The sequence below is a fragment of the Platalea leucorodia genome, assembly GCF_965183815.1.
Source record: "Platalea leucorodia genome assembly, chromosome: 16".
Taxonomy (NCBI): domain Eukaryota; kingdom Metazoa; phylum Chordata; class Aves; order Pelecaniformes; family Threskiornithidae; genus Platalea; species Platalea leucorodia.
Genome location: NC_138838.1, coordinates 1,047,528 through 1,059,812, shown reverse-complemented (window position 1 = coordinate 1,059,812; position 12,285 = coordinate 1,047,528). Strand labels below are relative to the sequence as shown.

General features: G+C 59.4%; 1 protein-coding gene across 5 annotated transcripts in view; it reads left to right on the top strand.

Annotated features, from left to right (window-relative positions):
- Window positions 1-12,285, top strand: part of HIP1 (huntingtin interacting protein 1) — a 49,391-nt gene that overhangs the window by 13,177 nt on the left and 23,929 nt on the right. Inside the window, exons 1-2 of one of the 5 annotated variants that reach the window (XM_082328274.1) lie at window positions 11,294-11,335; window positions 11,423-11,803. The exons of 3 other annotated variants lie outside the window; for them this stretch is intronic. In XM_082328274.1, coding sequence (XP_082184400.1) covers window positions 11,798-11,803 — 6 coding nt within the window. In that variant the 5' untranslated portion in view covers window positions 11,294-11,335; window positions 11,423-11,797. Of the gene's footprint in view, window positions 1-9,692; window positions 9,824-11,293; window positions 11,336-11,422; window positions 11,804-12,285 lie in introns of those variants that run through there. One more of the 5 variants, XM_082328273.1, reaches the window with a different exon arrangement.

Below are 12,285 nucleotides of genomic sequence, written 5' to 3'. Positions count from 1 at the left end.
TATTTCGCAGCCTTTTGCACGGAATCGTGCCTGCGATTCTCCTGTTGGTAAGGCTCAGACAGGCAGCAATAACATATGAAACACAGTTTCCTTTATACGCTGGGTTTTTTTCCACCTCAGGCTCCACCCTGCGTCCCAGCGGAGATCCCTGCCCCGGCTCCATGTGCTCCCCAGGCGCTTTCCACACCCAGCAAGCGGGCGGCGTGCCAGATGCTCGCAGCCCGGCAAAGTCACGCAGCTCCTTGCGGGGAGCATCACCTGCGGTGGGGAGCATCCGCAGGCACAGGAGAGGTGTCGAACACGGGGAGCGTGGCCCATAGCGCTTTTAAAAGAGCATGAGGAAAGCTTGAGCTCGCATACCAGAACAGGACTGGTTTATTTTCCAGTTATGTATCCATCAGAGAACATCCCTTGTTCCTCCTCTGTCCCATCCTGCTCCTGTGCACAGGGAACAGACACCCCGTGTCGCGGGGTGCTGAGCTCTGGTTGCAGCCGGCAGCGCGTGGTGGCCTGGGCGCCGGGGAGGGCTGCTGGGGACCAGGCCTTGGGGACGGCGCTGGTGGCTTAACAAAGCTGGGCGCTCATTTCTAAAGTCCTGGGAGATTCCAGAGGGATGCACACGGAGCTCCATCCTGCTCCAGTGCTGACAGCCCTCTCTGGCCTTTAGGCTTAGGTCTTATGTATTTACTAAATATCTGTAGGCTTAGGTCCTATGTATTTATTAAATATCTGTAGGCTTAGGTCCTATGTATTTAGTAAACCAGTATTTATTAATTATAAAGGTCAAACCTTCCCAATGGCAGAGGTTTGGATGCTGGGAGTGAGCTCTGTCCTTGCCGGGGGAGAGGGGAGCAGGTTCAGCCACAGGGTATCATCTCGGCACTGGTAGCCCGCCGCGTGCAGGGGTATGCTGAGCGGTGAATTAAAAATGTCCTTTTTCTCCATCATTTGGACATCAGTTCGTTTGCTCTGCCGTTTTCCACCTGGACTGAAACGGGCACCTTGATCCCACTGGGTCTGGTGGGAGGGAGACGAGCCCGCTGCTCCTTTGCAAGACCGCAGGCTGCAAACCCGTGGTGCTTCGGAGGCCACAGCATGCCGGCACTGCTGGGAAGTGGCTCTCTGGGAGACAGGGAGGCGGACAGAGGTCTCGGTGGCCGGGTTGGGGGCTGAGAGAGCTGGGAAGTGACCTGCAACACCAAAGAAAGTGGAAAAAAACTCCGGGAGCAGTCGGAGGAGGAGATGGCATTGCTGCGAGCCGGTGTCACCCGCTTTGCTCCGACCTCTCCCTGCAACCACGCAGCGCTTACATATGAACGTACCCAGAGCTGGAAACTTTCCCGGGGCTGTAAATATGTTGCCTGTTTCCTATAAATACTTTTGCCGCTGCCCGTTAGCTAGAGACAGGCTCAGCCTCTGTGGCCTCTGCAGCCCTCCAGCACTGCTTTGCAGACTGCAGGCAGGGTCTGGCAGGGGTCTGGCAGCAACTGGTCCCCGTAGGGTGGAGTCCGGCTGCAGGGAAAACACTTGCTGTGGCATTTCCCAACCTCTTGCATCAGGTGGTTTCATTTCAGATGAGTTTGTTCCTCATTTGTTAGGCGGATGTGCCGAAGCTGTTAACATTTAGGCCTTGTTGGAGGTGCTGAGGCGTGCGTACGCGTTGCACATCTGCCAGGAGCATCCCCTCAGCCCCCTTCTCCCCCATCTTTTGGGTTTGCGTGGAGGTAGAGCTCAGGAGAAGGTGTGAGAAGGTCCTGGGCGGTGGGTGTGCAAGTGTTGGTGGGCATTGAGCTGAAGCGTCACGCACGTGGCATTGCCACCAGGTCTGCGGGTCTCAATTCAAGGGACAAACAAAAGCAGATAATGAAAATGATTCACCTGACGGGGCAATTCGAAGATCGCCTAAGGTGGATGTTTGGGGACTACCAAAGGGAAGGGGCTCCGTGTGCTTTGGGAGGGGGAGGAAGGCACCCGAGGGCAGATGGTGAAGGTATTTTGGCATGGCTTCGTCTCCAGCCCCACGGGCACCAGCTGTGCTCCACGTGAAGTCTCCAGCTCCCCATATGTGAAGGCTCCAGGGCAGAACCTGGGGGCTTCAAAAGAAAATGGGTGGGAGCCATGTTTTATCAACCATCTTCTGAATCATTGACGGCACGGGGCCAGATACGGAGGGGCTGCGAAGTGGAGAAGTGCGGATGAAGTTGGGGGCCGTCGATGGGGGGAAATGGCCCCATTGATGGGGGTAGATGCTGGGGGTATTTATGCCCGTAGACCTCTGGGGCTCACAAGGAGGTGGGTGACAGGGGACCTCCGGGCGCTGGCAGCCCACGGAGCAGCAAGGTGGCAAAAATGGGAGCGGTGAGCACGGCGCTGACGGTTCGGTAGCGCAGTTGTGACCTTTGCTAACCCCGTTTCCTTCTTCTGGGCGTTTTGCTTATCTCAATGGTGTTGGCGTTAGGCTTACAAGAAGGAAGCAACTAACTACAGCGGTGCCTTGTGCGTGTGTGAAGGAAGAGCGAGCCTCAGCTGGGTTTCAGAATAACCTGCAGGTACAGATGGGGCTGCGGGGGACACAGAAGAGATCTGCGAGCAATGAGCAAGTGGTCACGTACATATTAGCTGAGGTTAAGCGTGCAGGTTTACATCCCACTGCCATGACTCGCTTACGTGGCTACTGAAGGCTGCCCGCTTGGATTGAGGGCTTCAGGTGGTGCATCTGTCATCGGATCATGGACTCACAGAGTGGTTTGGGCTGGAAGGGACCTTCAAAGATGATCCAGTCCAACCCCCTGCCACGGGCAGGGACATCTCCCACTCGATCAGGTTGCTCAAAGCCCCGTCCAACCTGGCCTTGAACACTTCCAGGGATGGGGCATCCCCAGCTTCTCTGGGCAACCTGGGCCAGTGCCTCACCACCCTCCCGGTACAACATTGCTTCCTTATGGCCGGCCTGACCCCACCCTCGCTCAGACCCCGTGTCCTGTCACCGCAGGCCCTGGTCAAAAGTCTCCCTCTCTCCTCTCAGCCCCCTTTCAGCACTGAGCGGCCGCAGTGAGGTCTCCCCGCAGCCGTCTCTTCTCCCGGCTGCGCAGCCCCAACGCTCTCCGCCTTTCTCCCCGGCAGAGGTGTCCCAGGCCCGGGAGCATTTTGGTGGCCTCCTCTGGAGCCGCTGTACCAGGGGCCTGTCTGTGTTGTGCTGGGGAGCGCAGAGCTGGAGGCGGTGGTGCAGGGGGGTGTGAGGAGAGCGGAGCAGCGGGGGAGCAGCCCCTGCCTCGAGCTGCTGGCCACGCTGCTGCTGCTGCAGCCCAGGAGACGCTTGGCTTTCTGGGCTGCAAGCGCACGTTGCCGGCTGATGTCCCATTTGTCACCCACCAGTGTCCCCCAGTCCTTCTCCGCAGGGCTGCTCTCCACCCACCCATCCATCCCCCAGTCTGTGCTGGTCCTGGGGGTTGCCCTGACCCAGGTGCAGGACCTTGCCCTTGGCCTGGTTGAACTTCATGTGGTTCTCATGGACCCACCCCTGCAGCCTGCCCAGGTCCCCCTGGGTGCCACCCCTTCCCTCCAGGCACCCACTGCACCACTCAGCCTGGTGTCATCCTTTCTACAGCTTCCCAGCCCTCCACGCCAGCTGGGGAACGGGAGTTTCTTCTGCTCCGGGTTTGGATGGGAGGATCTGCCTGGCTCCTTGCAATGTCAGCACGAGGGTGAAGCAGCGAGCGAGGCGGATGCTGCTTATCCTGTTTCTCTCTTTCCCTCTTGCATTTTTAATCCCGTTGGCTTTGCAGAGCTGCTCGCTGAGCTCCTGCTAACCTTGGACCGGCCCCGTCCGCAGGCGCTGTCTGAGTGATGTTCCAGGAGGCTCGTGCGGTTGCTGTAACACCAACGGCCATAGATTGAACAAGGAGCTAAAAATAACAAGCAATCAATAATGGCAGCATGAACCATGGCTTTTTTTTTTGGTTTTTTTTTAAGAAAATCTGTATATTGACAACACAACAAAGCAGCTTCCTATAAAGGCAGAGGGATAATGGAGCCGGGCTCCCTGCCCGCGCCCTGGCCTGGGGCTGGCAGCGGCGCCGGCTTCGCCCGTGCCCGTCAGTCCCATGGGGATTGCGTGGTTCTGCAATGCTCTTCATTTGTCTTCTGCTTGGGGTGACACGGAAGGGCGGCTCTCCCCAGCTCCCCATGCTGCTCCAGCCCGTGGTGAGGAGCTGGGGGAGCTTGGTACCCACTGAAACAACCCCCTCGCCGGCAGCCGCCGGCTGCCCGCTCCTGCCCACGCTGCCTGCTCCGTGCCGGCGCAAGCCTTTGGTGCGGCCGCCAGCCCTGGACCCGTGCCCGCTTTAGACTGATCTGCTTTTTCCTCTCGCTTTCACATGCCCAGGAAACTGCGGCATTACAAGGATTTGAAAACGGCCTTGAGCTTTTTAAGCACCGCTCCGGAGCGGATATTTTTCCTAAATCAAGATTTGCAAAGGTATTTGGGCATTAGTCAGCCGGGGGGATTTCCAGAAGTATTGGAGCACCCAAACACCCTTTAAATCTGCCTCCCGCGCGAGTGCAGCTTTGGTGCTGAAAAGCAGCTGGTTCACCAGACTGTGACCATTTCGGGGCTATTTTTTTCCATCACCGGTGTTAACGAGCGTAAGGGTTTTCTGACAGTGGTTCATTGTTGAATCCCTTCGGAAAATCGCAGTGGTGTGGGATCAGCCCAGAGGGATTTGGCTGTATTGGGGTGTCTGCGTCCGGACAAACTCATCACACCTTCAGCTTCTGCCAACAGGGATGCTCCATCCCTGCATCCCAAATGACCTGTGGTGTGACGCTGGCCGTGGGGAGGGTGCCCGCGGCAGGTCTCGTCTCTCTTTCGGGGGGACGTGGAGCAGCGCAGGTCAGTCAGGAAAGCTGTTCTGTGTTACGATGCTCTGAACTCCCAGCCCAGAGGGAAAAAAGAAACCATTGCCACAGGCGGCGATGGCGCAGTAGGTTTTTCCTCAAAATCACCCTATTACAAATACACCCTGGTGCCCGGCATTCCTTCCCTTCTCCTAAAAACTCCTTGCACAGCCAGTGATGCTCACCCAGCTCCATGGACCAGAAATGAAACCCACCCTAACGAGTCCTCAAAGCCGCATCCCTCGAGCGAGCGCTCCGGGTCTGGAGAGATGCTGAAAAGAGCTGAAACCTGCAAAATACAGAACAAATAGTTTTCGAAGTGGTCAGTGGTTTTCCCAATGAACCTGTTATTCTGCCTTAGACCTAAAACCCTGAAATCCCAGAGATTCCGTACCAGAAAGGTGCTCCAGCAGCATCCTGTGTGGGTAACCCATGGGGCAGGACTAGTTTATCATGAGCTAAGAGAGCTGCTCTGGGGAGGTGAGTTTAAACTGGTCCTGCACTGGAGCAGCTGGAAAAAACAAGGCATTCCTTGAGGAAAACGAATTCAAGAGACTAAAGCCGAGGGGTGGTTTGAGAACGCGGCTCCTGTTTGGTTCCTTCCCTGGGGGAAGACTTGGGAAATACAGGGAGATCAAGAGGGAGCAACAGATATTATTAGTCATCAAGGAGGGAGGCGGCTGCAGGGGAAGAGGTTTTAAAAAGCTTCGGAATATTTTTAGACCTGGTAAAATGAACAGTGCAGGGGGGTGGAAAGAGGCAGGAGACCTTTGAGAGAGACGTAAATGCTTCACGGAGCAGAGCGGCCCGAGCTTTCTGCTCCATCCCGCCCCGAGCGTCAGCTCAGGCGGAGATTCGCTCCGATAGAAGTAGGGAATGTAAAACCAATAAAAGAAAATGCCTTCTAGACCATAACCCGATGAACCTCGTCAAGCTGGCCGTAATGACAAAAGGCCACATTTGCTGAGACATTTTAGCCCTAATTCCCTTCATTTTAGCATGAGTTGGTTGCCAAAATAGAGTTTAAAAGCTGCTCGCGGAGCCTCCAGTGGGCTCAGGGAAGATGCTGAACGTCTCTCCTCCTTCTTCATCCATTGCGGTCCAGACCGCACGTGCCGTCCCGGCAGCTCGCGGGAGAACCACGGAGCTGCAGGAGGATGGAGGGTGTTTCCAGGGTGGTGTAAAGGGTCTTGGAATGAAGCACCGGAGGAGATTAAATACAGCTGGGGGGGAGCAGAGGGGGCTGTCCGCCTCGCTGGATCAGCCGGGAGGATGATGAAGGCACTCGGGGGACGGGGTGAAACGAGGGGCTGCCTCCCCCCTGGTTCTCCAGGGAAGCAGCCCTTGCTTTGCCTTCCCTATTCCCTGCCGGGAGAGGTCCCTTCCTACTGCCCGAGCCGGAGGGGTTGGTGGAGGCAGCGCCTTTGATGCCCCATGGTTTTTCCGCAGCCCCTTCAGCCCATCCCAGCATCCCCCCCGCTGCCTTCGTTTGCAAAGCCATTCCCTCCATCCCAACTGGAGCACATCTGCCCCGCAGAGGCTTGCTAGGGCTGGTCCTCCGCGAGCTCATCCCAAATTCCTGGGGTGGGATGCAGCCCTGGAGAGGGTTGCTGGAGCCTGGGATGAAGCGTGTGGATTTGCACACCCAACTGGGATGCTCTGGACATCCCCCCCGCTGCCTGGAGAGGGTTGCTGGAGCCTGGGATGAAGCGTGTGGATTTGCACACCCGACTGGGATTCTCTGGACATCCCCCCACTCCTGCCGCAGCGGCACGGACATTTAGAGCAAGTTCACTTACCACACAGCCTTCGGTGCGTTTGTACCAGTGCGTTAAGTATAATATATAGATATTTGTATCTCTAGCAGTTGAAGGAAGCTGGGAGCAGAGCTGATGCTCCTGCAAAGAGCAGCTGGTCAGCGCCTCGGCAGCTTTAGGGGAGCCCCTGGGAATAACCCGGGAGCACCGTGCGGAGCAGGAGCGGCTCTCGCGTGCCGGCACCAGCATTTGTGCACGGCGATGCGGTGAACCACAGGAGGGAACTGCCCTGGGCTCGGTACAGCAAGAAGGAGATTCCTTTCACCCCGATGCATCCCCGTAGCGGTGGGATTTGTCCCCACGGGTCCCACCGGCCCTTCCTGAGCCCCGCCGTGGTCGCAGGCGCTGACGTCCCCGCTCCCCACTCGGTGCTTTCAGCTTGGGGAGCGCGGCTTTGCTCGCCACATTTGGGTTTCCCTTTGCTCCAGGGACCCTTCTGAAATTGCCTTTAAATTAATTTTCAGGTTTTCTTCCCGAGCTGCTTTGGCTCTTATTTTTGCCCTCCAGCTGAAGACCCCCCCTTGCTGTGAAGCCGGCTGAACGTGGAGCTCTCTCCGTTTTCCCCAGGTGCTTCCTGGTGGCCACCAAAACCCAGGCTTTGCTGGCTGGAGCAGCTCAGCTGTCAGGAACCACAGCTGTGGCTGTGCCGCAGCAGCCGGACACTCGCCTGTCCCGGCTCTGCAGCATCCGTAGGAGGCCATCGCAATAACCGTCTTCTCTCTGAACCAGCTTTAGCACCAGCTGAGATGTTTGGTTCAGGGGTGAGCTTGCGTGGAAGCTTGATTTTGAAAAATAAGGTTAATGATGACAAGCTGACGTAATTTGTGGGATTAAGGAGGGATGTTGGGAGCACAAAGCCCATACGTGGGCAGCTTGGCATGGCTGCACACGGGTTTCGATGGTATTACAGGGTGTCGCTGGTCAATCTGGCTAAAGGATGGATCCCGCGTGTTATTTTACAAGCTATATATTTCCCATGCAGGTGGCATCGTAGGAAAAGTCACGTCCGTCCTATGTGTGTGTGCTGGGGGGATTGGGTTTTGCTCCAGAGGATGCTCTTTGGATTTGGCTCTGCCTTGCAGGGCGTGCTCTTTGCGTACCTGCCATAGGGTCTCTTCATGCAAACGAGGCATTAAAACCTGCTGGCCAAGTGCTCATTGCAGGGCTGAGGCCTCTGGAGGCTGTGGCTTCTTGGTGCCTCTGGAGGCGGTGCTCTGGGAAGCGTGGACCCGTCTGCAGGACGTCCCGGACAGCAAGGCAGCAGCGGTGGCAGCGTTGGGGTCAGAGCAACGCTAAACCCGGCTGAGGGTGAATTAATGAATTCCAGGATCCCATTAAGGCCAGGGGAGCACCAGGCGGGGGGCTGGGCTGCGCAGCGAGGACCCACGCTCCCGCTTTCCGTGCCGAGAGCACGGCTGGGCATCGCTCACCGTGGGGAGGGCACAAACCCCACTGCCCCTTCCCAGCCACCGTGCTCGATGCTGGGTTTGTCCCCCCTCTGCTTTCGGGGCCTGGGCGCCCTGTCCCAGCAATGCCGGCGTTGGCGCCGGGCCTCCCGTGGCCGGCGCGGCAGAGACCGTTCCTGCCACACACACGTGCTGTCGTGCCTGTTGTGACAGGGGCTGTCGTGCCTGGCGTGATGGGGGCAGATATCCACGATTGGGGCAGGTACCCGCACCCGGAGCGCTGCCTCCTGCTCACCCCAGGCTCAGAGCAGGGACCAGACTCTGCTCCCGGAGGAATTTGGCTGCTGCTGGAAACCATCTGCTCCAGGAAAACACATTCAGTCCAGCCAAAAGCTGTCCAGCAACGCGTCCGTCCGTCCGTCCCAAGAATCGCCACGGGGGCTTTAACAGCCACCTGAGGAAAACACGACCTGGGTCTTGGCCCTAAAAGCTGCCCCCCAGGGCTGGGATTAATGGGGGGGGGGTGTGTGGGCAGGGCGCAGGGGTGGCAGCGCTGTCCCTGTGGGTCCCCGCAGGGATGTGGGACCCCGTTATCTTATTAAGAGCAGCCAAGTCCCCATCCCGGAGTAAGTGGCTGAGCCGTGACTAGGCTGCGGCAATCCCGGGGGATCAGCGCGTTCAGCCAGGGCCAGCACCGCAGCAGCGTGTTTTTCTTAGGGCTGCGAAGCTTCTCCTCCGCCTTCAGCTGAGGGGCAGCTGCGACGCTCTGCCTCCTCCCTGCTTTGGGGGGCTTTCAGGGGATTCGCAGAACGATAGAAGAATTGTTTGGGGTTCTTTTGTGCCTCCCGTCGGAAGATGCTAAAGTGCTTCTTTGGAAAAAACCAAAATGCTCCTGCCTGGGAGTTCGCCCGTTCCGCGGCTGGCGGCAGTCCCTGCGCGGAGCACGGGCACGGCGGGCGGGCGGCACGCTGCGCCTGCCCGCGGGTGGTGGACTGAGGCCGGGGCGCTCGTTTGCCCCGCCAGTGTAATTGCTTTTTGTTGTTGGAACCGAGATTGCGAGAGCCGAGTGGGCTCCTGCGCAAGGGAAACCCTGCGCGGGTCCGTGGGCAGACCCACGGTGTAGCTTCCACCCCAGGCGGAGAGATGGGGTGGGGGGTCTGGCAATGGGGCAGGGGGTCTGGCAGCAGGGCAGGGGGACTGGCAGTGGGGCCGGGGGTGGGGCAGGGGATGGGGCCGGGGGTCTGGCAGCAGAGCAGGGGAGGGGGCAGCGGGGCAGGGGGTCAGGCCGGGGGTCTGGCAGCGGGGCAGGGGGTCAGGCCGGCCGCCCCGGCGGGGTGCAGAGCCCACCTCCCCCCGGGCGCCCCCTCCGCACCCCGCTCCTCCGCCCCGAACCCACCCCGCGGGCGGGGCCGCTCCCGGGTGGGCGCCTCAGCGTGGGCGGTGCCCCCCCCCCCCCCTTCTCATTCCGCCCGCGCTCCACGCCCCCCCCCCCCCCCCGCGGGCTGTGCCGCCCCTCGCGGGAACGCGCCCTGCGCGGGAGCGCGCCCCCCCCCCCCCCCCCCGGCCCCGCTCGGCTCCGGCTCCGCCGCCGCCGCCGCCGCCCGCAGAAGCTTCCAGCGCCGCCGCCCCGCGGGGCCGCCGCCATGGGCCCCGCCGCGCCGCGCTGAGCCCGCCCCGGCCCCCGCCATGGAGCTGGGCAAGGTGGTAAGTGGGCGGGAGGGGTATCCCTGGATAAGGGTTTGCTGCAGGGAAACTCCTTCCCGGGGAAGTTTCGGGGGTTTGGAAGCCCCCAGATGTCGGCGTCTCCTGGTGGAAAATGGGGAGGAACCGGGGGGGGGGGGGGGGGGTAGCGGGAGCTGTGCGCCCCCTCCCGCCGTTACCGGGGGCTCAGCCCCGCCGGGAGAGCTGATCGCCCCCGGGGCTGCCGCAGCCTGGCCTCGGCATGGGTCCCCGCCTTCGCCTCGGCGGGGTCCAGGTGATGCCACCAGCGCCGCTGTCCCCACGCTGTCCCCACGCTGTCCCCACGCGCGCTGCTGCGGAGGAGCAGCCCCTCCCCCGGGCATAAGGGATGGAAACAAGTTTGGGGTGAAAAGTGGGGTTTTAGGGTCCGTTCCGGCAGGGAGGGATGTTCATCCCCTGCGCCGCTCACCTGGGAAGAGGGATTTTGCTTGTTGCGAGGCGCCGGCAGAGCCGGGTTAGGGATGGGGAAGGGTCCCTGGGGTGCAGCATGGAGCCCGGAGGGTCCTGGCTGCTCTCGGCTCCGTTGCAGGATCCGGGCATCCCGGAGGGGTCGCGGGCGAGGGACGCCCCGTCCTGCTGGCGGGAGCTGCTGCTCGGCGAGGAAGGATTTCCACCAAAGCTACCTTGGCATGGCCGGGCTCCGCATCCCCGGGGCATCCCGGCTCTGCAGAATTCGGGAGCATCCCAGTAGGGCGATACGTACCCGGCGTGTTCCCGCCGGGATGAAACTTCCCAAGGAAGGTTGGTCCTGGGATGGCAGCTGATCACCGAAACGCGTGTCCGGAGACGAGCTCTTGGCGTCTGCTTCCCGCATCCTCCAGCCTCGCTCCTTTATATCCTCCCATTCCAAAAAATGCCCAAATATTTGCATTTGCTGGGAAGAAGACAACTCCGGTTGGACCATTGGGAATGTTTCAGGAATATTTGAAGGTGGTGGAGGACCTTCCTGAACCACCGACCCTGGAAAACACAGCCATCCTCCCTCCCTGGATAGAAATCACCGCTGCTGGAAGAGATTATTTTCGCATATAATCCCCACTTAAAATGAAAAGCCTGGCTAATGGGGCAGCTCGCGGGAAGGGCTCTGGCTGTGGCGGGAAGGCTCTGGCTGTGGCCGAGCCGGCTGGGCAACGCGGGGACGAGCGATGGAGCGCCCATATCAATAATTAAGCAAGACAAATAAGGAGTGTTTTTTTGCGGAGAGCAGCCGCGGAGGGGTGCTGGGGTCCTGGGGAGCCTCCTGGTTTTCTGCCCCTCCTTGGATCCGGCCGCTTGTGCTGGGGTCCGGTGCCGGGGTCTCCGGTTGTGGCGGGTCGGAAGTGCCCGTCAGCAGGAGCCAGGGCCTGTGCTGGAGGTGACCAAAGCACACCCCAAGCTCTTCTGCAGCCTCGGCTGACTTCTCTTTTGACTGTTATTTCAGCTGGAGGCTTCAAAGGGATCCGAGTTTTATGGTGTCAGCTCCCCTGATGGTTGTTGGTGAGATTTGGCTTCTTCTCTAGCCTCACTTTTTGCCAGCTCTTCTCCCCAAAATCAGTTTTCTCACTGGCCTTTTTTTTCCCAAAGGTTTATCTGTGTATTGGAAAAGTCCAGATTCCTTAAACTGGATTTAAAAAACACATGTCCAAGGAATTAATCTGCATGAATTGTTTATGGCGCTGGAGAAATCCAGTGGCCCAACTCTTTGGGTGCTGGTCCCCCGATGGTGGGCAGTGATGCGTTCAACGTAGCAAGCTCTCGTCTCTGGCATCAGTGGAACCAAACCCTTCCAGGTGCTGGTGACCAGCCCGGCTCCCCCCTCCTGGCATCAGAATCTCGCGCGAGTCCTTGGGACCCACCACAAGTCGGTTGGGTGGTCGTCTTCGTTCTTTCCTTGGAGGAGCGATCGGATGAAGGTGGAGGAGCGATCGGATCGCGCTGTCTCGTCCTGCCCCAGCTCTCATGATGGTATTGAACTCCTTATTTTCCCTGGACACTCTGGGAGGGCCAGGAGGAGCGGTGGGTTCGGTCCTTGCACAGGCAGCTTATGGGCGCATCACCCTGCGGATCCCAGCCTCTGCATTGATGCCACCTTGCTGCCCTTGGGAGGAGCTGGGAGCTAATGGGGCGGTCTGGTCAGATACACTCAAAATGTGTATTCTTCAACTTATTTTCATTTTTCTACCATGATAACGGTACTATAGCTCACGAGGCAAAGGCCTTGGTGGCAGTCAGGTGCCACCTGCTCATGTCTCCTCGTGGTGTGGAGACCTCTGAACACCACATCACCCTTCCCTGGCCTGGCCCGGGTGGTTTCCCCCCTGGAAGCACCGTGCATGCTGGAAGAGCTTCTCCATAATGCTCACATCGGGCTTCACCATGCACCGGAGAGCGCTGGTGGTGGGTAGACCAAGTGTGACGTCGATCTGAAGTCATCATCCTCCCAGCCT